Source organism: Pristiophorus japonicus, chromosome 8 (assembly GCF_044704955.1).
Source record: "Pristiophorus japonicus isolate sPriJap1 chromosome 8, sPriJap1.hap1, whole genome shotgun sequence".
In the NCBI taxonomy this organism is placed as follows: domain Eukaryota; kingdom Metazoa; phylum Chordata; class Chondrichthyes; family Pristiophoridae; genus Pristiophorus; species Pristiophorus japonicus.
This window is the reverse complement of record NC_091984.1, coordinates 107,136,810-107,161,483: the sequence shown is the minus strand read 5'-3', so window position 1 is coordinate 107,161,483 and position 24,674 is coordinate 107,136,810. Positions and strand designations below refer to the sequence as shown.

The 24,674-nt window shown below is 43.6% G+C and overlaps 1 protein-coding gene across 1 annotated transcript in view; it reads left to right on the top strand.

Annotated features, from left to right (window-relative positions):
- The window catches only part of LOC139269153 (microtubule organization protein AKNA-like), a 94,408-nt gene that overhangs the window by 13,255 nt on the left and 56,479 nt on the right, over positions 1–24,674 (top strand). The window contains exons 4-8 of the mRNA XM_070888254.1: positions 2,406–3,751; positions 10,937–11,126; positions 15,775–15,860; positions 17,156–17,230; positions 17,998–18,148. Of these exons, the coding sequence (XP_070744355.1) occupies positions 2,406–3,751; positions 10,937–11,126; positions 15,775–15,860; positions 17,156–17,230; positions 17,998–18,148 (1,848 nt within the window). The remainder of the gene's footprint in view (positions 1–2,405; positions 3,752–10,936; positions 11,127–15,774; positions 15,861–17,155; positions 17,231–17,997; positions 18,149–24,674) is intronic.

Genomic DNA, 24,674 nt, shown 5'->3' with positions numbered 1-24,674 from the left:
GGATAAGGGCTTTAGTAACAGATGGCCTGATACCTTTCTGATTGCAACAGGCAGCGAAACACTACTGTAGAACTGCTAATCAGCATTTACACTACAATTGTAATGGTGGATAGTAGTATTGCATTGACACTGCAGTTTAAATGCAGCCTGATGTAGCAGATATATACAAAAAAGGGGTTTACTCACAGTGAGAAATCACATATGTGTAGTAATAATGAGAACAGATACGAGTTGCTCTGAAATTTATAGCATCTAACAGTTTGATCTGTAATTCTAATGATTTGAATTGGGTTAGGTGAGCTAACGGACCTTAAATTCCTTAAAGTTAATCCTAACTAAATGTCTTACTCAATTTTAGTGATATTATTAGAGAAAACTATTGAAATTCCTCCATTTATAATATATTCAAAATCTTATGTCTGCATGCACTTCTTGTCTACAAACCTTGCTCTCTCTTGACACTCTTGTTTCAACTTTTTCCAATTATAAACACCTAGGGAGTGAAGAGTTGCCTACAAGAATGATCTAAGACACTAAACACAAAGTCAAATAGTCTAATAAGTACCAAAAACATAACACGGATGTGTTGACCTCTCTCCTAAAATTTAATTATGGCAAGGGAGATTTCCTGCTCGCTCAAATTTTAAATTGAAGTAAAGTAAATTTTAAAAGTGCCCAAGAGATCCAATAGACTCGCTGAGCACCTTGTAAAACCAGGTACGACACCGGATTTACAGTCCATGCAATGTCAGACCGAAGCGATGTGAGAATACTACCTCCAACCCTCCAAAATTGTCCAGGAGTTTCCAGTAATTAATGATTAATCTCCTAGACACTCATGTGAGCAAACCAGGGGAAAAATCATAGGGGCATTTAAAAACAAAAGTTACATTTTCTTTGATACTTTCATTTTATTGGGGATGGAAAAAAGGCTGTTTTACTGGGTTGGAGGTAGGAGATCACATGATGAAACCTCCAGGAATATGTTCAGCTAAAGTTGGCAACCCTACCTCCAGGGAGTATCAGTCCACTTTGTTGTGGAGTCATTTTAATATTTTGGGTGAGCTGCTGTACCTGCCATGCCTCCAGAAGCAGCACGCTGCTTTAGTGCTTTCCAAATTGGGCCGGCAGCGAACCTAAAGTAAGTCCGGAGTTGGGGGTAAGTGGAGAACAAGAGGACTCCTGCTCCTCCCGGCTCCATAATAAGTATATGAAAAAAATGACCTTTTCAATGATGGCCTCCAGTAGTCCCTTTAAGAACTGCTGGTTAGCCAGTAATCCTGAGTTCAAACAAGCCTGAATTTCTGGAATGATCCTTAGGGAGTGGGACATAGCCCCACAAAATTGGTCTTTTTTGCCCCAGTTGTTCACCTGGAAAATGGACACAACGAGATCTAATTTCTACTCCGCAGAGTACTCTTCTGTAGGTTGCAGAGCAGCAGGTGCTGCCCTTTTCCCACCCTGATCCAATTATCTTACTAACTTTGTCAGAGGATAGCAACAGAAACCATGACAATTTTGCCATGGTGATGGATACAGAATTGAAAGAATCAGAAGTTCCCTATAATTAAGATTTTAGGGCTCCACCAGCTATTTTTCTCATGTGTGCAATTGAGGCCCTTGCTGCCAATGAATCCAAATATGACCTAATATGCATAATATCTAGTGATGTAGATTTGTCCAGCATTGAACATAACACTCTTGCTCACTTGTGTTTCGCTGACTGGAGTTAGCACAAGAATAAGTTCAAGCACAAGCTGTCTCCTGCACTCAGAAATAAGTAGGTCCTGGCTGCAGAGCTGTGCGTCAAAGTAGACTTCAAAAGGTATCAGTGTCTTCTCCTCTTGGAAACCTGACTCAAATCCTCCACAGTCGATCAGGAGAACCCCTAATGAAATTCTGGGTGCCCATTTTTTGCCAAACCCCTCTCTTAACTACCAAGGATTAAAAAGACATTGCAATATACAATATACTGAAAAGTTATTTTCTGGTTTTTAATTGAAGATTCATTTCCCACAAACCTTATTTCAGTGAGGACATCATCATTCAACTACTGTGTGGGAAACTTTTGTGCGTGTGTGGAGGGGGCAGGAGAAAGGAGTTAAAATTTGTATAATTTGAAGAATAAAATGACAAATGGGGGGGAAAAAAGTGTATTATTTCATTCTCTTTTTGAATTATGGGAATAAAAGAAAGTACTTTGAATCTTAATCAAAATAGAGTCATACAATATTTATGTAACTTGGCAATAAACGTTACAACATTTTGTAAGAGTTTCTAGTTGATTTGATTAGATTTTGAACAATATATGGCTTGGATTGAGTTGAGTACCATGAAAATTAAATAAATTACTGAAAATAAAACAGGATTTCTATTATGACAATGTTTCTCTGTTTCTACAATAGATGATATTGGCAATATTGAAAATGAATATGATGGCAGTGATGAGGATGAAATACTAACCACTAAAGAAACTCAGTATGAACATAACCAAGATATTCACAGTTCTAGCTATTCAGACAAACATGATGAAACAAAAGATAATTTGGAAAGTAGTTTTCAAGAGTATAAACTACAGGACATAGCTGGCAATACCACTGACGAGGAGCAGGAAGAGCTGCCTTATGATGATAACTTACAGAATCTTAGTGAACATCATACAGATGAGAATCCTGATTTAGTTGATCACATGTCACCATTAAGTAGGCTTGTTACGAACCAGTCAGATTATGTGCCTGATAGTGGGATGACCCAAACGATCCCATTTAGAGATCAAAGATCCATTGTGGAAAATGCAATCTTCCAAAAAGAAGTGCCTGACAATGAGCTCAGTACAGAAGCTGAAGCTTCTAGTCATAAAAGTAAAAGTGAACTTAATACTATTTTATCAGAGGATATGACTGCTATATTAGTATCCAAACATGGAACCAAATTAGAAAATGGCTTTCCAGTTGAACACAATCAGCTGAGTGCTGGAAGATCAAGCATTGCTGAATCACTCCTGCGTTACTTCTCTGAGGAAGACTTGGCACTTAGTTCATCTATGTACATTGACTCTGAGACTTTACCAGAAACCTCTTTTACAGACAGTATTGAGGAAACTGTAATTAAAAACCATATTTCATCAATAGCTAGTAATGATTTACTCATAAACATTAACACATTTACATCAGAAGCAGACCTTTCAAGGAAACAAGAGATAGATGACAAATTTGCAAATGAAGAAAAAGTGATACAAGATGAAAATGATTCATCCTACAGTGGGCCTGCTCAAGGGAACGTGGAAAATAATGGCACCTATAAAAAAAAGACAAGTTGGGGACCAGAGACTCCACCGAAAATAATACAGGAAGAGAATGCACAAGCACCACTTAGTCTTAAAACAATATCAGGAATTACTCAAACCCCTATGTTGAAAATGGGAAGAACAATTTCTTACAATGAAATCAAATATGGTAAAGGGAAACAACATTATCCTCTGCCTGACTTTTCCAAAGTTGCACCCAAGGTCAAAATTCCCAAGAGGAATACTTCCAATAATTATAATCTTCCAAGATCAAGAATAAAAAAGACAAAATCTTCGCCCAACTCATCAGAAAATCCCCATGCCATTTATAAATCAGCTATAGATGTAGTACAAGAGGTACTGGATAGCACACAACCTGCAGTAATCCCTACAAGAACGGAATTTAATAACAAAAGACAGTATGTGGAAGCAAATCATAGCCCTGAACTTTTTCAACAATTGCAGGTAATTAAAAATTAGTGGCCTAGAAATTAATTTGTGCCCGAATTGGCGCGATGCAGCGCATGCGCCTAATGAGGCCAGCAGCAGGACCACAGCTAACTGGTCCATCAACCTCTTTAGGATAATACCAGCCATTCATGGCCCCAGGCAGTTCACCAATTGTTCACAAGATAGGCAGGGTTGGAAGGGGTGGTCTCCGTTTTTTAATGTGAAGCAGGGAGGAATACTGTTCCTTCCGGCTCCACAATAAGGTAAGTAAGGTGCCGCATACTGCAGTCGTTTGCATTTCAATTTGGCAAAAGGGCGTTAGGCCGCCGATTTACATATGCAATAGGACTAACTGCATTTCAAATAATGCTCTGATTGCTTACTGAGCAGCCCTAACCAATATGACGGGCAGCGCATATCTGACATGGAATGTGTTATGTATGAAGAAAGAGTCAGACTGAATACTGTGAGCTCAAAGTAAAGTGTGACCTTAGTCTTTTATTGCAGGTCTCCAGAGTGCCTCTCCAACTTGTGAGGCCTCCTTAAATACCTGTGCTCCCAAGGGATTAAGGGATCCCTTGGGATTCCAAGGGATGAGCTCTCTGGTGGTTGTACAGGGTATATACAAGTTCATATATATAACAACACTCCCCTCCCAAAGTCAACAGTGTAACTATTTACAAGATGAGTTGATCTGGAGCCCTTCTTGCCCTGGTTGATCGTCTCGGTGTGAATGCTGGTATTGGTGGATCATCTGTTAAGCCCTCGCTGGACTGCTGTGCAGCTGGCCTTGCTGGGCTACCTGGTGTGGTGGGTCCTGCTGGGCTGCTGTGGATGATGGGTTCTGCTTCGTGGCCAACCGCGGTGCCGGTTGCCACTGGTGTGTATGTTGGGGGGTCAAAGAAGGTAGGGTCCAAAGTGGGTTGCTCAGGATAGTCCGTGAATCTGAGTTTGATTTGGTCCAAGTGTTTCCAGTGAATGAGTCCATTTGAAAGTTTGACCTGAAACACCCTGCCCCCCTCTTTGGCCACGACAGTGCCGGGAAGCCAGTTGGGACCTTGTCCATAATTCAATACAAACACAAGGTCATTGATTTCACTCTCGTATGACATATTTGCGCTATCATTGTATGTACTTTGTTGAAGCCGCCTGCTCTCTACCTGTTCATGTAGATCGGGGTGAACTAACGAGAGCCTTGTCTTAAGTGCTCTTTTCATGAGCAGTTCAGCAGATGGGATCCCAGTGAGCGAGTGGGGTCTCGTGCGGTAGCTAAGCAGGACTCGGGATAGGCGAGTCTGCAGTGAGCCTTCCGTTACCCTCTTCAAGCCCTGCTTGATGGTTTGCACTGCTCTCTCTGCCTGACCATTGGATGCTGGTTTAAATGGGGCAGATGTAACATGTTTGATCCCGTTACAGGTCATGAATTCTTTGAACTCGGCACTGGTAAAACATGGCCCGTTGTCGCTCACCAGGACATTGGGCAGGCCGTGCGTGGCAAACCTGGCCCGCAGGCTTTCAGTAGTGGCAGCGGACATGCTTGCCGACGTTATATCTCATTCAATCCATTTGGAGTACGCATCTACAACCACAAGGAACATTTTACTTAAGAACGGGCCTGCATAGTCGACATGGACCCTAGACCATGGTTTGGAGGGCTAAGACCATAAACTTAGTGGCGCCTCCCTGGGTGCATTGCTTAACTGCGAGCATGTATTACATCTGTGCATGCAGTACTCTTAAGTCCACATTGATACCGGGCCACCACACGTGGGATCTGGCTATCGCTTTCAGCATTGCGATGCCTGGGTGGGTACTGTGGAGGTCATTGATGAAGGTGCCTCTGCCCTTCTTGGGAACCACTATCTGATTACCCCACAGAAGGCAGTCTACCTGTATAGACATTTCATCTTTGCACCGCTAGAATGGCTTTATCTCTTCCTGCATTTCCACTGGGACACTGGATCAGCTCCCGTGAAGCACACAGTTTTTGACTAGGGACAATAAGGGGTCCTGGCTTGCTGGCTCGTCCAGGTTTTAATCTGCTGGTCTGTGACGGGTGATTGCTCACTCTCAAATGCTTCCATGACCATGACTAAATCTGCGGGTTGCGCCATTTCCACCCCCGTAGTGGGCAATGGCAGCCTACTGAGAGCATGGCGCAGTTTTCTGTGGCGGATGGCATAGTTGTATGGGAACAACGTGAGCGCCCATCTCTGGATGCGGGCCGATGCATTACTATTTATCCCCTTACTCTTGGAAAACAGGGATATAAGTGGCTTATGGTCCGTTTCCAATTCGAATTTTAGCCCAAACAGATATTGATGCATTTTCTTTATCCCATAGACACACGCTAACGCTTCTTTTTCAATCGTTCTGTAGGCTCTCTCAGCCTTAGACAGACTCCTGATGCATAAGCAACCAGTTGCAATTTCTCAAAATCATTAGCTTGTTGCAATACACACCCGACGCCATATGACGACGCATCACATGCTAGTACCAAACGCTTACATGGATCATACAACACAAGCAATTTGTTTGAGCATAACAATTTTCTAGCTTTTACAAAGGCATTTTCTTGGCTTTTGCCCCATACCCATTCGTCCCCTTTATGCAGTAAGGCGTGCAGTGGTTCTAACAGTGTGCTGAGACCCGGTAAGAAGTTACCAAAGTAGTTCAGGAATCCTAGAAACGACCGCAGCTCCATCACGTTCTGTGGCCTCGGCGCATTCTCGATTGCCTCAGTCTTTGAATCAGTGGGCCTGATGCCGTCCGCCGCGATCCTCCTCCCCAGGAACTCCACTTCAGGCACCAGGGAAACGCACTTCGAGCATTTTAACCTGAGCCCCACACGGTTGAGTCAACGAAGAACCTGCTCCAGGTTCTGCAGATGCTCGACTGTGTCCCGACCTGTAACCAAGATGTCGCCCTGGAAGACCACTGTGCGCAGTACAGACTTCAGTAAGCTTTCCATGTTTCCCTGGAATATCGCCGCCAATGATTGAATTTCAAACGGGCATCTGTCATAAATGAAGAGATCTTTGTGTGTGTTGATGCAGGAGAGGCCCTTTGATGATTCCTCCAGCTCCTGCGTCATGGAGGCTGAAGTCAAATCCAACGTCTTTCCTCCCGCCAGCGTTGCAAAAAGATCGTCAGCCTTTGGTAGTGGGTATTGGCCCTGCAAGGGAAAACGATTGATAGTTACTTTGTAATCGCCACAGATTCTGACGGTGCTGTCTCCCTTGAGGACTGGAACGATCGGACTGGCCCACTCGTTGAATTCGATCGGTGAAATTATGCCCTCTCTTTGCAGCCGGCCTAGCTCGATCTCTATCCTTTCTCTCATCATGTACGGTACTGCTCTCGCCTTGTGATGAATGGGTCGCGCCCTCGGAATTAGGTGGATCTGCACTTTTGCTCCTTGGAATTTCCCGATGCCTGGTTCGAACAGCAAAGGGAACTTGTTGAAGAACTGGGCGCGCAAAGTGTTGTCAGTGCGATAGCACTCGGACGTTGTCCCAGTTCTTTCCCAGCCAGCTCCTGCCGAGCAGCGTGGGACCATCGCCTGGTACCGCCCAGAGTGGTAGCTTGTGCACCGCTCCATTGTAGGAGGCCTTTACGGTAGCACTGCTGATTACTGGAATCAGTTCTTTTGTGTAAGTTCTTAGTTTCGTGTGAATTGGAGTTAAGATTGGCCTTGAGGCCTTGCTGCACCACAATTTTTCGAAAGTCTTTTTGCTCATGATGGACTGGCTCGCGCCCGTGTCCAGCTCCATTGACACTGGGAGTCCATTTAGTTCAACATTCAGCATTATCGAGGGACACTTTGTGGTAAATGTGTGCACCCCATGTACCTCTGCCTCCTCGGTCTGAGGCTGTGGTTCGTCGTGATCCGCCGTGGATCTGTCCTCTTCTGCAACATGGTGGTTTGCAGGATTAACAGGGTTTGCACCTCGTCTGCACATACGTTGGAGGTGTCCCATTGTTCCACAGCCCTTGCAAACGTACCCTTTGAAGCGGCATGAATGGAAACGACGATCACCCCCGCAGCGCTAACAAGGTGTTAATGACATTCATCACCCTTGATGGTGGACTGTGAGACATCTGCAGACGTGCAGCTGCATGCATGTGTGACCTGCCCTGTATGTTGCGATTTGAAAACAACATCACTTTGTTCACAGCACTTGTAGCAGCACTTGTATGCTGAGAGATTTGCTTAGTATTGTCACTGGTGGCAATGAACGCCTGGTCTATCGCGATGGCCTTACTCAAGGTTGGGGTCTCTACAATCAGAAGTTTGCGAAGCATGGTTTCGTGGCCAATGTCAAGTACGAAAAAGTCTCTGAGCATATGCTCCAAATGTCCTTCAAATTCGCAATGTCCTGCAAGACGTCTTAGCTCGGCGCCATAACTCGTCACTTCCTGGCCTTCAGACCTTTTGTAGAACCAGTACCTCGCCATCAGAACGTTTTCCTTCGGGTTCAAATGCTCCCGGACCAGTGTGCACAAATCATCGCACGATTTCTCCATGGATTTCGCTGGAGTAAGCAGATTTTTCATGAGGCCATACGTTGGTGCCTCGCAGACGGTGAGGAGAATCGCCCTTCATTTGGCAGCGTTCTCTTCGCCATCCAGCTCGTTGGCTACGAAGTATTGGTCGAGTCACTCCACAAAGGTTTCCCAATCATCTCCCTCTGAGAATTTCTCCAGGATGCCCACTGTTCTCTGCATCTTTGGGTTCGCTATCTGTATCTCATCGGCAGTTGTTATGTATGAAGAAAGAGTCAGACTGAACACTATGAGCTCAAAGTAAAGTGTGATCTTAGTCTTTTATTGCAGGTCTCCAGTGTGCCTCTCCAACCTGTGAGGCCTCCTTAGATACTTGTGCTCCCAAGGGATTATGGGATCCCTTGGGACTCCAGGGGATGAGCCCTCTGGTGGCTGTACAGGGTAAACAGAATGAGCGTGTGTATGCCGTCCATTACATTGGACCCTATAAAATGGGCACAGAACCATCTATGTTTATTTCCATTTCACCACTAGTTCTCTTGCATTCTCGTGGTTTGACTTTCCCGAAGAATCATGTAGAGAACAGTACAAATACATAGGATGGAGTTTCTGCTTCTACACTCATTAGCCTGTGATTTCTTTGACCGCTCGCTTTAATGGGTGAGCGCAGAAGCAGAAAACTTCAACTGTAATGTTAGTTTTAACTAAATGGTGTTTAAAAAGTACATATTTTCTATAGAAAGTTATCAATAGATGTGATTTTACAACATTCTGGCAATAAATCTATGTTACGGTCTTGGAAAGTATAATAGGGGATGTGATGTATGATCATTTGGAAAGTTGAACAATTATTAGGCAATACATAACAAAGCTTTACAAAGCATAGGTCCTTTAAGGAAGTGACTAGAATGATGGGTGAAGATAGTCTGGATCATGTTTATCTTGACCTCCAAAAAGCATTTGATAAAGAATAATAGACAGTTGTTAGAAAAAAATCTGATCTTGTGTGAATACAGAAAGAGAAAGAAAGAAAGAGAGAAAGAAAGAACTTGCATTTATATAGCACCTTTCATGACCACCGAATGTTCCAAAGCGCTTTACATCCAATGACGTACTTTTGAAGTGTAGTCACTGTTGTAACATATGAATTGCGCCACAGCAAACTCCTACAAACTCCAATGTGATAATGACCAGCTAATCTGTTTTTGTTATGTTAATTGAGGGATAAATATAGGCCAGGACACTGGGGATAACTCCCCTGCTCTTCTTCGAATAGTTCCACGGGATCTTTTACGTCCACCTGAGAGAGCATCTTGGTTTAATATCTCATCCGAAAGACAGCAGCTCCCCATGACAGTGCAGCACTCCCTCAGTACTGCACTGGAGTGTCAGCCTAAACTTTTGTGCTCAAATCTCTGGGGTAGGACTTGCACCCACAACCTTCCGACTTCGAGGTGAGTAGGGCAATTATTACACTGGATATGTAGCTTGTTGTTGGGGTAAAAAGAAGACTTCACTTCCTCAAGGTGGACTCCCTGATATAAGGAATCGACACCTGCCTGTATTGTATAGCGCCCATGGAATCATGCAGACGAAACCTCGGTTAACCGGTTTTTATTCGAACATGCTCGGGAAATGTTCCGATGAACACTTCAAAGTACAAGAGTTCTACAAGCACAGTTAGACAATTTTTCGATTTGTGCAAACCCCCTCAAAACCACCGATTGGCCTACTGCTCAGACTGTCCCTGAGTGTGTCTCCTCCACCTGTCCATCTCCCATCACATGTCACCCTTCTGGAATGTGTTCAACTTTGCCTCAGTTTCTCATGATGTGTTGATTGACCTTGCTTCCCAGGTTATGCTATCTTTCTAGGCTGTTGATTCTCTACTGCTCTTGTTATTCAGTACTGAGTGTATGTTTTCATCTTCTATCAGTCTGTGCTAAAGGTCAATGCAGTGTTGGCTACTTATGATGGTTCATTAACCATCAGACATTGCTGCCTCCCTCTTAACCCAATGTAAGCGAGTGTATAAGCGTGCTTTACATACATAAGCGTGTTTTACATAATCAGTCAATATTACAATCCATACCATAAGATAGAGGAACTCCAGATTCCACAGAACCTCCTAATTCCCTTATGCTTCTTACTCAAGTGTACTTTTTACCCCCTTACACTTGTGAAATCACATAAGCAGAGGGTTATTATAGGAAAGATCTAATTTGGCCAGTTATGAGCGGAGTTTGTATTGAGTTGTTTAAGTCCACCCTTTTCATTACTGAGGAGGGCTTAAATGGAACTATTCTTAAATTCATCCATAATATGAAAATGAGCACGGGGACTTGTAGTTCAGAACAAACAATAATTCAGAACAGATAAGTTGATCATATATTAAAGGAACACAAATAGTATAAGGTTACTATAGGCAAAGTAATAGGGTTTTAGGTTCTATTATTTGGACTGTTCTACACAAAACTAAGAATACTATACTTAGTCTTCATAAGGCTTTGGTACAACCATACTTAGTGCATTGTGTTTAGTTTAATCCCCTCACATCAAGAAGAATAGAGATGCCCTGGAGAAGGTTCAGAGGAGAATGACCAGGACGATATCAAATATAATACTGGGCCCGAATTTGGTCAACCTACTGTCAGCTGCCGTCGAACTTTCTTGGTGGTCTCCCTGTTTTTTCAGCGGTCTCCCTTCCAAGCGAGGCCCTCACGCCGGAGGTTTGAAAAGACCTCTGGGGAGCGTCCATTGGTGTGCGCCGGCGTGCAACGCCAAAAAAAGTCCTCCCGCCCGCTCCCACCTGAGATTCATCCGAGCGGTCCTCCACTCCAACAGGAGAAAAGACCGCCGTGTGGAAGCAGGTCTTACCTGAACGGTAAGTATGAAGACCTGCAAGAAAAGGTTGGTGATATGTTTTGCTTTATTTCTTTTGCAGCGATTTTGTTTGATAGGGTCCCCTGAAGATTTTGTCATGTTTTGTTTTTTATTTGTTGAAGATTTTTTTTGCCGTTTCCCCTTCTCTGGGCCCAACTCTAGCCTTGACGTTACTTTGCCCAGGATTGCATTTGCTGCCCAAAATCCGACCTGCTGTCACCCAGAATTGGCGTGTAATGCCCAATTTTTCCGCTGGGCATTTTTTTCCCCCCATTTTTTCACCCAAATTCTACTCAAAGTACTGTCAGGATCTTAGCGGTCTTTTCGACGGTAAATGGGCGGAACTTAAGTTTGACCAAACTCGGGCCCTATAGGGAGTAGTGAGCACAGTCTTCTAGGGGATATGATTGAATTTTTAAAAATGTAATAATTTACATACAGGTTATTTTAAATTGAAATAAAAACAGAAAATGCTGGAAATACCCAACAGGTTAGGTAGCATCTGGGGCAAGAGAAACAAAGTTAACGTTTCAGGTCGACAACCTTTCATTAGAACTGGAAAAAGTTAGAGATGTAACAGGTTTTATGCAAGTACAGAGGCAAGGAAAGGGGGGAGGGGAGGAAAGAACAAAAGGGACGGTTTGTGATAAGGTAGGAGAGATTAAATGACAAAAGGGATGATGGTGCAAGGCAAAAGAGGATTGTAATGGGACAAGTAAAGAAACAAAAGATGGGCCTAGAGGAGATGTAAATGGCAATAGCAGAATCATTGCCAACAGCTGCTGTCCAAAAAAATGGAAGTGATAGTTATGATCTGAAATTGTTGAACTCAATGTTGAGTCCGGAAGGCTGTAAAGTGCCTAATCGAAAGATGAGGTGCCATTCCTTGAACTTCATTAGAACAGTATAGGAGGCCGAGATCAGAGTGGGACTGAAGTGGAGAATTAAATTGACAGGCGGCCAGAAGCTCAGGGTCACACTTGCTGACTGAACGGAGGCGTTCCGCAAAACGATCACCCAATGTAGAGGAGACCACATCATGCACAGCGAATACAGTAAATAAGTTGAAAGAACAACAACAACTTGTATTTATGTAGCGCCTTTAACATAGTAAAACATCCCTAGATGCTTCACAGGAGTGTTATAAGACAAAACAAATAAATTTGACACCGAGCCACATGACGAAATTACGGCAGATGCACTCCTCCCTTGAAAAGCTTGGTCAAAAAGGTAGGTTTTAAGGAGCGTCTTAAAGGGGGAAAGAGAGGCGGAAAGGTTAAGGGAGGAGGTTCAAGAGCTTGGGGCCGAGGCAGCTGAAGGCCACCAATGGTTGACCAGTTATAATCAGGGATGCTCAAGAGGGCAGAATTTGAGGAACATGGACATTTCGGGGGGTTGTGAGGCTGAAGGAGCTTATAGAGATATGGAGGGGCGAGGCCATGGAGGGATTTATAAACAAGGATGAGAATTTTGAAATTGAGATGTTGCTTAACTGGATGCCAATGTAAGTCAGCAAGCACAGGTGTGATGGGTGATCAGGACTTGGTGTGAGTTAGGACACAGGCTGCTAAGTTTTGGATGATCTCAAGTTTACATAGGGTAGAATGTGGGAGGCCAGCCAGGAGTGCGTTGGAGTAGTCAAGTCTAGAGGTAACAAAGGCATGGTGAGGGTTTCAGCAGCAGATGAGCTGAGGCAGGGACGGAGACGGGGAATGTTATGGAGGTGGAATTAGGCGGTTTTAGTTATGCCACAGATATGTGGCCGGAAGCTAATTTCAGGTTCAAATATGACACCTAGGTTGCGAACAGTCTGGCTCAGCCTCAGACAGATGATAGGGAGAGGGATGGAGTCGGTGGCTAGGGAATGCAGTTTGTGGCGGGGACCAAAGACTTCGGTCTTCCCAATATTTAATTGGAGAAAATTTCTGCTCATCGTGTACTGGATGTCAGACAAGCAGTCTGACAATTTAGAGACCATGGAGGGGTCGAGAGAAGTGGTGAGCTAGAGTTGGGTGTCGTCAATGAACATGCATATAAAATCTATATAGAGTCAGGTTTTGTAATACTTTCTGATAGAAGAGCACATTTCCAGTTATAGGGGTAAGTTGTTGGGTATTGAGTCATCGGCAGTCATGGTCTTCTGAAGCTTGTTTGATTACCCGCGAAGACAGGAATTTGCCAGAGTTTTTTTCTTCCTGAATTGGCTTCAGTTTTTTTTTGTTATTTGCCTTCTTCAGTAGTTAGTATAGTTGGTGGCTGACAAAGGTGTATGTGTGGTTACATCATCAATTGGATGGAGTGTGCTTGATGGGACTGATCTTTTTTCACTGTTTTTCTACATTCATATATATTCTATATATATGTATTAAACTGATAGAGGCACGATATTCTCTGGTACAATCCAGTTAAATGAATCCCAAATCATGGATTGTCAAATTATGTGGTGAAGTATCATTTTGTTGATCAATCATTCGACTTGTTAATGGGAGTCACCTATCACTGTCTAAGGCTGACCAAGTCTGTTTGCAACCATGGTGTCATATTTGATCATGAATTCAGCTTCCTACCTCGTATCCGTTCTATCACTAAGACTGCCCATTTCCACCTTCGTAATATCGCCTGTCTCCCTCTCCGCTCTTACCTCAACTTATCTGATGCCAAAATCCTCATGCATGCCTTTATCATCTCTAGACTGGACTATTCCATCACACTTCTGGCTGGCCACCCTAGTTCTACCCTCCAAAACTCTGCTGCCCATGTCCTAACTCGTATCAAGTCCTGCTCACCCATCTCCCCTGTGCTTGCTAACCTACATTAGTTCTCAGTTAAGCAACCAATATTAAAATTCTCATACTTATTTTTAGATCCCTCCATGGCCATGTCCCTCTTTATCGCTGTAATCTCCTCCAGCCTTATAATCCCCATAAATCTCTGCGCTCCACGTATTCTGGCCTTTTGAAAATCCCTGATTTTAAGTGCATCACAATTGGCGGTTGTGCCTTCAGCTATCTATGTCCTAAGCTCTGTAATTCCCTCCCTAAGAGCCCAAGTTTCGGGTGGAGTTGCACTAGTTTAGTTTGGAGTATCTTAGAAATCGCTATTTTTGGCATTTAATTTGCTCCAGTTCTAGTGAGTTAGTTTAGTTTTGTTTTAGTTAAGTTTTTTTTTTCAAAAGGGGGTGTGTCCAGCCACTTAGGCCTGTTTTGCAAGTTTAGGCAGCGAAAACTTACTCCAAACTAACTTAGAGTGGAGTAAGTGTCCACTTTTCTAAGTTCTGAAAAACCTTACCTAGAGTTAAGTCCAGTGCAGACACAGCCAGAGACGGGGTGGGAGGGGCGGGGGAGCGTGGGAAGCATTAAACACAAAGGACTAAAGCATTAAACACATCACTTAAAATGGCCTAAAACCTCTTGCGATTATATTTTGCCTTATATCTGCTGAGTGAGGACAGTTGTTTCTCTCTTTATAAATAAGCAAGTGTAGGCTCCCGGCTGAGGCAGACACATCAACATCAACATCAACGGGGGGTGGGAGCGGGGGGGGGGGGGGGGGGGTTGCGGGGGGAAGTTAGAGGATTTTCCAAAGCACTAAACACCTTCAAAACAACATTAAAGAAGCTTAAATACATTTTAAAGCACTAAACAAAGCCGTACATTTAAAGCACCAAACTCTAAACGAAGCACAACAAATAATAAGCAATTAACAAATAAAAAATAGAAGGAACCCTGCATCTAAAGCACCAAGAAGACCAAAGTAATAAGCAACCAATCAATAACAAATAAAAAATAAGTCCTAGCTTTATGTGAAGGGAAGGTGTTTCTGTCAGCCTCTGTGTTTCTGTCCATGTCTCTTTCTGTGTCGCTGTCAGTGTCTCTCTCTCTCTCTCTCTCGCTGTCAGTGACTCTCTCTCTTTCTCTCTCTCGCTGTCAGTGTCTCTCTCTCTCTCTCTCTCTCTCTCTCTCGCTGTCAGTGTCTCTCTCTCTTTCTCTCTCTCGCTGTCAGTGTCTCTCTCTCTCTCTCTCTCTCTCTCTCGCTGTCAGTGTCTCTCTGTGTTTCTGACAGTGAGAGATGGGGGGAGGAGGAGAGAGGGGGTGGAGGGGGAGGAGAAAGAGATGGGGTGGAGGGGAGGAGGAGGGGGAGGAGGAGGATGGGGGTAGGGAGGAGGGGGAGCAGTAGAGAGGGGGGGTTGAACGGGAGGGGGGGGTGGAGGCTGAACGGAGGCTGAATGCGGGGGGGTGAATGGAGGCTGAACGGGGGGGGGGCAGGGAAGGAGTGTGAACGGAGGCTAAATACGGGGAGGGGGGAGGCGGGGTGAACAGAGGCTGAACACAGGTGGGGGGGGGAGGGGGGGTGACTGCAGGGGGGCGAGGTTGGGTGAACATTCTGAGTATAACACAATTTATTTACGATTGGATGTTCTATCAATTCTTCAAAACTCACTAATGTTCTTGAAATGTTGAGGTCAAGCATTCATAGATCAGGCAAACAGAATACATGCAATAGTACTTAAAAAAAAAAACCTCCATACGAGAAGAACCTATGCCTTTACAATAACTTCACTTAGCCTGCAGAGATTTGGAGGCGAGGAGCTACTGCACATGTGCGCACACTCTAGCGCGCATGTGCAGGGGCCCCGGCACTGTTTTCAGTGCCGGGACCTGGCTCCGCCCCCCCACCCCTTGTGCGGCACTACGCCGAGCCTGAAGACGTCCTGAGGAGCTCGGAGAATCACAAGGTAAGTTTTCGGTGCCCTTTTTATTCCAGAAAGTCGCTGCACCTTATGGAGGTGCGCCGTTTTTCCAGGGGTAGAAACTTGGGCCCATATAATTCCCTCCCTAAATCTCTCCACCTCTCCACTTCTCTTTCCTCCTTTAAGGCGTTCCTTCGACCAAGCTTTTTGTATTCTGCCCTAACATCTCCTTATATGGCTTGCTGTCAATTTTTTTTTGATAACACTCCTGTGAAGCATCTTGGGACGTTTTATTACGTTAAAGGCGCTATATAAATATAAGTGTAGTTATTGTCATTATATCCCTCCTGCCAAAAAGGAAAACTGGTAATGGTAAACCATGGCAAATAATGACTATGTTTATTTTAAAATTTATTGCAATGAGTAATATGTGAACTGCATTCTCATGGTTTATGATGCTGTCTTAACGTTGGAGTTTCATCGCCCTCTACCACACAAAGTACGATATGTGATCAAAATAAAGTAGGATCGATTTTCATTATAGGCAGACATCACGCGGGCGGGACAACTGTGCTGTTTGCCCAATGTCCTCCATTTTGATGGTTAGGTCTCATTTGCATCTGATTGGCAAGCTGCGAGACTTGAATTCTGGGTTTCACTAAGCCAGAAGTCAAGACTTAGGGGATTGTGGGTGGCAATCGGGGGAGGGGGTCGGGGGTAGGCATGAAAGGACCAGCAGTGGTCTGGAAGATTTTTGGGGGCCAATCATGCTCCCTCTGGCCCCACAAAATAATTCAGAAAACTTATCTGTTCTGTTTCCAGAGTGGCCTGCCTCAGTCCTTAGTGGGACTGCTGGTTAGACTGCTTTATGTCTAGTGTAGTGGGGGCAGCCTGTGCCACACAAACACATTGACACCTGAAAATTACATCAAGGTCCTATTCATGTAATAGGACCGTGATTTGCTTGTCTTAATAAGGAGGTGGTTGTTCTGGACATCCATTTCCAGCAATGGTTGGAAATGACGGTGGGCAGATTGGGAGCGGAACTGGGGTATTAAGTTCAGTGCAGTGACTTTTAGAGTTCTATCGCATTGTTCCTGCCCAGCGAATGGAGTGAAAATAAGGCCTGGCACATCTATGCAGGGAACATAGGATAATGTGTGTGTGGGGGGGTCTTCTAAAGTCTTTTGCAGAATTTTTAAATTAAAACTTTGCAACAATTTTATTAGTATTTGCCACCTATGTTATTGTAAATGTTGATGTCAACCAAATCTCTTTGTCTATAAGTATTTAGAAACCTGCTCTGTCTTTATAATTTTATTCTCATGCCCTGTTCGTAGGAGGATTTTGACAAGCTATTAATAAAGTATGCAGAAGCTGAGAATACCATTGATCAGTTGCGCTTTGGTGCTAAGGTAGGTGCATTAGTGTTAGCAACAATACACAGGTCTTTTGCTTCTTACAATATAACAAATGGACACCAAGATATAAAGTATAGTTGTGAACTGAATCTTAGATTGAGACCTTGTGCTGAATTCCCAGTTAATTCTTGCATTCAGGGTTTCCTAGATTGCTGTATCAGCTGGATGGTCAGTGTGATAAGAGTTAGTAAAGTGGCAATGAATTTGCCACCTATAGTTTAGGCTATGAAAGGGCAAAATACATTATGCTACTTATGTGGAGGTGCAGACCATTGAATACATTTATAGTATTCAATGATCTTTGGTTTGCATCATTTAATTTTGTGAACTGGGGCCAACTTCTACTTTGTTCAGCTCCTACGCCTGCCTTAGTTAATGTTTTGTAAATAAAACATTATTAATAATTTACTACCATAGTCTAGTCTAAATGCCTATCTCTGTGACTTATTGGAATTAGAAATAGATATATTTGTAACTAGCCAATTGAAAAGGAATTGAAGTGGGAAGTGTTCTCTTGTAATTAACAATTAGTGCTAAGGCCAAAATTATATACTTGTTAATATTTACAATGCTAAAAATTTACAGGCAATGTTTGAATCTTTTGGTCCCTCTCTCATGGGATGAATTCCATCAAACATCCTATTAATTGTCTGTTTTGCCACAGCTGACGACTGCAGTATAAATACAGGCAATATTTACAACATAAATTAATGTTGCTAACATAACATATGCACTAATTTTAATTTTTATTCTTTTGTTAGGTATCTGTACCCTCTGATTCATCCAAATCAAGTCAAATGATTCAATGTGGAATTTGGTCTTCACCCTGTCAAATAACCACTTTGACTGTCCCTCAGCCACACCGAGCTCAGTCAGGATTTACCTCTGATTCAGACATAGTCTTCCCTTTAGGTAAAAAAATAACCTCCACAATATGGACTCGCATTATATATTTATTTTAGGATTTATTCATAATAAATGTAATTGAATAGGTGTATCTGAGAGTAGGTAACAGGTTGTGTATTCAAATGGTTATTTTGTTATATTTTGAAATTGCAAAACTTCAATTTAAGTTAATTTTCAGATTTTCATTTCGGTCTTTTTCCTTGGTTGCCGTCATTTTTACTATCTCAAGTAAACTAACAATATTACTTTGACTTAAATCTCACTTAAATTTTGCTGCACTCCCTCTAACAAGATCTACAAAATAGGTAACTCAGCTCCATAGTGTTCAAAAATCCCAGAATTTCATGAAATCATAAGGTGCATTGAAACTGTCTTGCATCTACTTACTGCCGCGCATGTAACACAATTGAATTGGTAGTCTGCACTCAAAAGTAGGCTTAATATGTATGAAGCTGACTGAAACATGCTGTTCACACTTGGTTCTTTCCCCTGAAATTCAGAACTGGACTATGAATGCTCACATACATCTGACACATGATATAGCAAAGCTTTGAGCTCCTGTAAGTGGAGAACGTAACCTGGCTTGTATGTATGAAGTGGCATTATTTAATGCCCCCCATTTGGCTGGGGAAAACTTAACTGTTGCATTTCATACCTAGTTAGCCATTTAGTATTCAGATTGGCTGAATCATTTTGCACAGTTATGCAGACAACATCTCTAACTCATATTTGCCAGTATCTTGGCCTCTCGAGTGAAAGAATAAATATAAATATTTTTTAAAAATTGGAAACTGAAGCCACAAATGTATTCTTTGAAATACTGTTTTTTTAGATTATGCCTTAATGTGAAATAATAACAGTGGGACTTCAGGAATCTGTACCATAGCTTTTGTTTAAAGATAGGCCATTCTATCGAACAAGATTATATCGCAAGTCTTAACCATCACAGAAATTATGAATGATGTGCTTTGTAACCATTATTTTCCTATTAATATTAGAAGATAGGCTCAAAAATAATTATGAATACATTAAAATGGGTGGCATAGTTTATTTTAAGAAAGTTTCTTCGACTCATCCCATTGTTGTAAGTTTTTTTCTCTTACTATCTAAGGTTCCCTCTGCTCCAGGCCTCTGTTACTGTCCGTCTAGAATTATATGATGGAAGTGGCACAAAAGCACCATGAGTTGACTTCTGTAAAGATTTTTTTTTTAATTTAGCATTTTCATATGTAAATAACAGTAAAATATATGCACAAGTATATCAGTCATGAAATAGAATGGCCTGTAATTTGTGGTCAGCAGTGAACTCTGCCGTGAAAACTTTAGGTTTCTCAATGTGTATTTGATTGTAGCGCTATGAAAAGAGGATTCTGAACATAGTTTTTCACAGACAGTAAACCAGGAAATGAAAAGCACTGATTATCTGCACTTTTAAATAATGTTACAGAGAGAAAAATAAAGATTGGGACATACTCATGGGGTTAAAAGGTAGAAGCTGAAATATCACGAACTTAAAAAAATGGTTTTTTTAATCTAGTAATTTTTGGCATAATGGAGAAATTTGACATTCCACAAATATAAAAATTAGTTTTTCAGGGCCAGAACAATATGCTGTTAAAACCCAGTTACACTTATTCTAATATGGCTTAACATTTAATGGGATATTTAATAGTGATGTTAGTGCGGAAAAGCTCAAGTTATCGAGCTCAATTTTGCCCAAGCCCCTTTTTTGGCATATTGCCAGAGTTACGCCTGTTTTTCTAGGCCAGAAATACACCAAAAATATTTGTCCAAAGTCTCCCCGTTGTATTTTTCAAATTTGGCGCGGGGTGGGGGTGGAGCCTGCCGTCTGCGCCGAAAAATGATGTCGCACCTTCTACGCAGGCACGAAAAAAGGACGTTTTTACGTGATCCCATTGGACGTGCATGCGCAGTACAGCTCCGGGTCTGCAATCGGCCATTTTTAAAGAGCCAATTGTGTGTGAGAACGTTGACTGCTGTGCGAGAGCATTGCAAAAATTGGAGCTGCAATACAAGATGCAATGCAGTGCAAGGACCAAAAACTTCTTACAGGATGAAGTGGAGGCACTAGTTACTGTGATTGAGGCCAGACGGCAGGAGCTGGACACCAGCAGAGGTCACATAAAAGTTCCACTCAAAGAAATGAAGAAACGTTGGATCCAAGTTGCAGAAGATTACTGTGCAGTGGTGACCACTACAAGATCTAGAGGCCAGTGTAAAAAGAAGTGGCAGGACCTAGATCAAGTAGTTAGTGTAAGTAATATTTTCATTTATTCAATGGAATTGCAGTTGTAAATGTGACCAGCTATATATGTCCCAGCCAGCAGAAAGACACCCTCTCTAAAAAGTTGCATTTTCATCTTTGCAGAGGAAGGTGGCACACAACAAAAGGAAAAGAACTCGAACAGCAGGAGGCCCAGCAAATCTGCAGCCACTGACATCCTTGGAAGAGAGGGTGGCTGCTTTGATGGGTCCTGCCTGGAAAAAAGCAACCACCACTGCACAGGCTGGGCCCACACTTGAGGGAGAGGGTAAGTCCTGCAAATTCCACAGTCTGGCTTTACTAAATATTAAGTACTGCGCGGGCTGGCCATGCTTTGGTTTCTGAGGATGGCTCCGCAGCTACTTTTCGGTTGATGCAATGTGCTATCACTTATCGTGGTCCTTCAAATCAGCATGCTGCCTGGCCTGTGTGAGCCTACTCATGCCACCCACCCTGTCCCCTCCTCTGCTGCTAACCATTTGTGCTCTGTTATATTTTGCAGAACTTGAGGCCAACCCTGACGATGCAGAAGAAGATTCAGACGAGGACAAGCCTGAAGAGAACACCTTCCAATCCCACCCTCCAGACCAAGAGCATGGGGTGAGGGGGAAGGGAGGGGGAGGGGATGGAGATGGATGAAGCCCCCACTGTTTTACTGACTTTGGAGGAGGTGCAGGTGCTGCCCATTGAGGTGCCAGCCCCTTCCGTGACTAGTGGTTTGACTATTGGTGGGACATTCCATGGTTTCCTATCGTCCGAGGCTGCAGTTCCCTGTGGAGGGGTGCAGCGAGGCACACCCACGGCCCCACCTTCCGAGGCTGCAGGTCCCAGTGGTAGTGTGCAGCGAGGCACACCCAGGGTGAGGAAGGGAAGGACAGTGCTCTCCTGAGCTGCAGGATCTAACAGATGTGGTTCAGATGATGGCAATGAGTGCGGAGAGCATTGACCTTACGCGATCACTCCTGGACACCATCAGTGGGGTGGGTGATGAGGTAGCAGGACTGTCGGGAGCAACCTCACAAGAAATGAGAACGATGTCCGGGATCATGAGTGAGGGAATATCTCAGTCAGCTGAAACCATGTCAGTGACCATGAGGGAGGGAATGTCACACGTAGCTGATGCACTGTCAGTGAACATTAGGGAGGGAATGTCAGAGATGGTACAAACACTATCAGTGAACATGAGGGAGGGAATATCACAGGAAGTGCAAATGTTATCAGTGAATATGAGGGAGGGAATGTTGCAGGTCATTGAGACACTGTCAGGGCGCATGAGGGACGGCATGTGTGAGTTAGCTGTTGCAATAAGGGAACACGCCCAGACCCCACGCCCATTGACAGAATCAACTTCCACTCCTACTCCAATCCCCACACCAGCCTCTGAAGAGCCCCAAGCCGGGCCCTCCACATTGTCGCCTGGGCCCTCCAGATTGCCGCCTGCCTCCCCCACCTCAACAGGTGCGCACTATTTAAGATCTTAGAAAGAATAAGCTTGGTACCAACCCCAGAAACACTGCACCACCGCCTGTGGGCAGGGGTGATGCAATCACCAAGAACAAGCGCGGCGGGCAGTCTTAGAATAAGGTGGTGAAGAGATGGATGCAGCCTTTCTTTGCTGCTGCTGCTGCCACTTCATTAATGTACAGCTCGTGTATGACGACATGCATCGCATCATGTCAGTCAATGCAAGACACCCTGGGAGCAGCTATGATGTATTCATCTTCTGGCTGCTGCTGAAACATGGCAGATATAACGCTCTCGCGTAAGATAGAAACATAAAAATAGGTGCAGGAGTAGGCCGTTCGGCTCTTCGAGCCTGCACCACCATTCAATATGATCATGGCTGATCATTCCCTCAGTACCCCTTTCCTGCTTTCTCTCCATACCCCTTGATCCCTTTGGCCGTAAGGGCCATATCTAATGCCTTCTTGAATATATCCAATGAACTGGCATCAACAACTTTCTGCGGCAGGGAATTCCACAGGTTAAACTCTCTGAGTGAAGAAGTTTCTCCTCATCTCAGTCCTAAATCGCCTACCCCTTATCCAAAGATTATGCCCCCTGTTTCTGAACTTCCCCAACATCGGGAACATTCTTCCCGTATCTAACCTGTCCAGTCCCGTCAGAATCTTATATGTTTCTATGAGATCCCCTCTCATCCTTCTAAACTCCAGTGTATAAAGGCCCAGTTGATCCAGTCTCTCCTCATATGTCAGACCAGCCATCCCAGGAATCAGTCTGGTGAACCTTCGCTGCACTCCCTCAATAGCAAGAACGTCCTTCCTCAGATTAGGAGACCAAAACTGAACACAATATTCCAGGTGAGGCCTCACCAAGGCCCTGTACAACTGTCCTAACCCTAACCCGCCCTGCTCCTATACTCAAATCCCCTAGCTATGACGGCCAACATACCAATTGCCTTCTTCACCGCCTGCTGTACCTGCATGCCAACTTTCAATGACTGATGAACCATGACACTCAGGTCTCGTTGCACCTCCTCTTTTCCTAATCTGCCGCCATTCAGATAATATTCTGCCTTTGTGTTTTTGCCCCCAAAGTGGATAACCTCACATTTATCCAGATTATACTGCATCTACCATGCATTTGCCCACTCACCTAACCTGTCCAAGTCACCTTGCAGCCTCTTAGCGTCCTCCTCACAGCTCACACCGCCACCCAGTTTAGTGTCATCTGCAAACTTGGAGATACTACACTCAATTCCTTCATCTAAATCATTAATGTATATAGTAAAGAGCTAGGGTCCCAGCACTGACCCTTGCAGCACTCCATTAGTCATTGCCTGCCATTCTGAAAGGGACCCGTTTATCCCAACTCTTTGCTTCCTGTCTGCCAACCAGTTCTCTATCCACGTCAGTACATTACCCCCAATACCATGTGCTTTAATTTTGCATACCAATCTCTTGTGCGGGACCTTGTCAAAAGCCTTTTGAAAGTCCAAATACACCACATCCACTGGTTCTCCCTTGTCCCCTCTACTAGTTACATCCTCAAAAAATTCCAGAAGATTTGTCAAGTATGATTTCCCTTTCATAAATCCATGCTGACTTGGACCGATCCTGGCACTGCTTTCCAAATGTGCTGCTATTTCATCTTTAATAATTGATTCCAACATTTTCCCCACTACTGATGTCAGGCTAACCGGTCTATAATTCCCTGTTTTCTCTCTCCCTCTCTTTTTAAAAAATGGTGTTACATTAGCTACCCTTCAGTCCATAAGAACTGATCCAGAGTCGATAGACCGTTGGAAAATGATCACCAATGCATCCACTATTTCTAGGGCCACTTCCTTAAGTACTCTGGGATGCAGACTATCAGGCCCCGGGGATTTATCGGCCTTCAATCCCATCAATTTCCCCCAACGCAATTTCCCGCCTAATAAGGATATCCTTCAGTTCCTGCTTCTCACTAGACCCTCGGTCCCCTAGTACTTCTGGAAGGTTATTTGTGTCTTCCTTCGTGAAGACAGAATCAAAGTATTCATTCAGTTAGTCTGCCATTTCTTTGTTCCCCATTATAAATTCACCTGAATCCGACTGCAAGGGACCTACGTTTGTCTTCACTAATCTTTTTCTCTTCACATATCCATAGAAGCTTTTGCAGTCAGTTTTTATATTCCCGGCAAGCTTCCTCTCTATTTTCCCCCTCTTAATTAAACCCTTTGTCCTCCTCTGCCGAATTCTAAATTTCTCCCAATCCTCCAGTTTGCTGCTTTTTCTGGTCAATTTATATGTCTTTTCCTTGGATTTAACACTACCCTTAATTTCCCTTGTTAGCCACGGTTGAGCCACGTTTTATTTTTACTCCAGACAGGGATGTACAATTGCTGAAGTTCATCCATGTGATCTTTAAATGTTTGCCATTGACTATCCACCATCAACCCTTTAAGTATTATATGCCAGTCTATTCTAGACAATTCACGCCTCAAACCATTGAAGTTACCTTTCCTTAAGTTCAGGACCCTAGTTTCTGAATTAACTGTGTCACTCTCCATCTTAATAAAAAATTCTACCATATTATGATCACTCTTCCCCAAGGAGCCTCGTACAACAAGATTGCTAATTAGCCCTTTCTCATTACACATCACCCAGTCTAGGATGGCCAGCTCTCTAGTTGGTTCCTCGACATATTGGTCTAGAAAACGATCCCTAATACACTCCAGGAAATTCTCCTCCACCGCATTGCTACCAGTTTGGTTAGCCCAATCAATATGTAGATTGAAGTCACCCA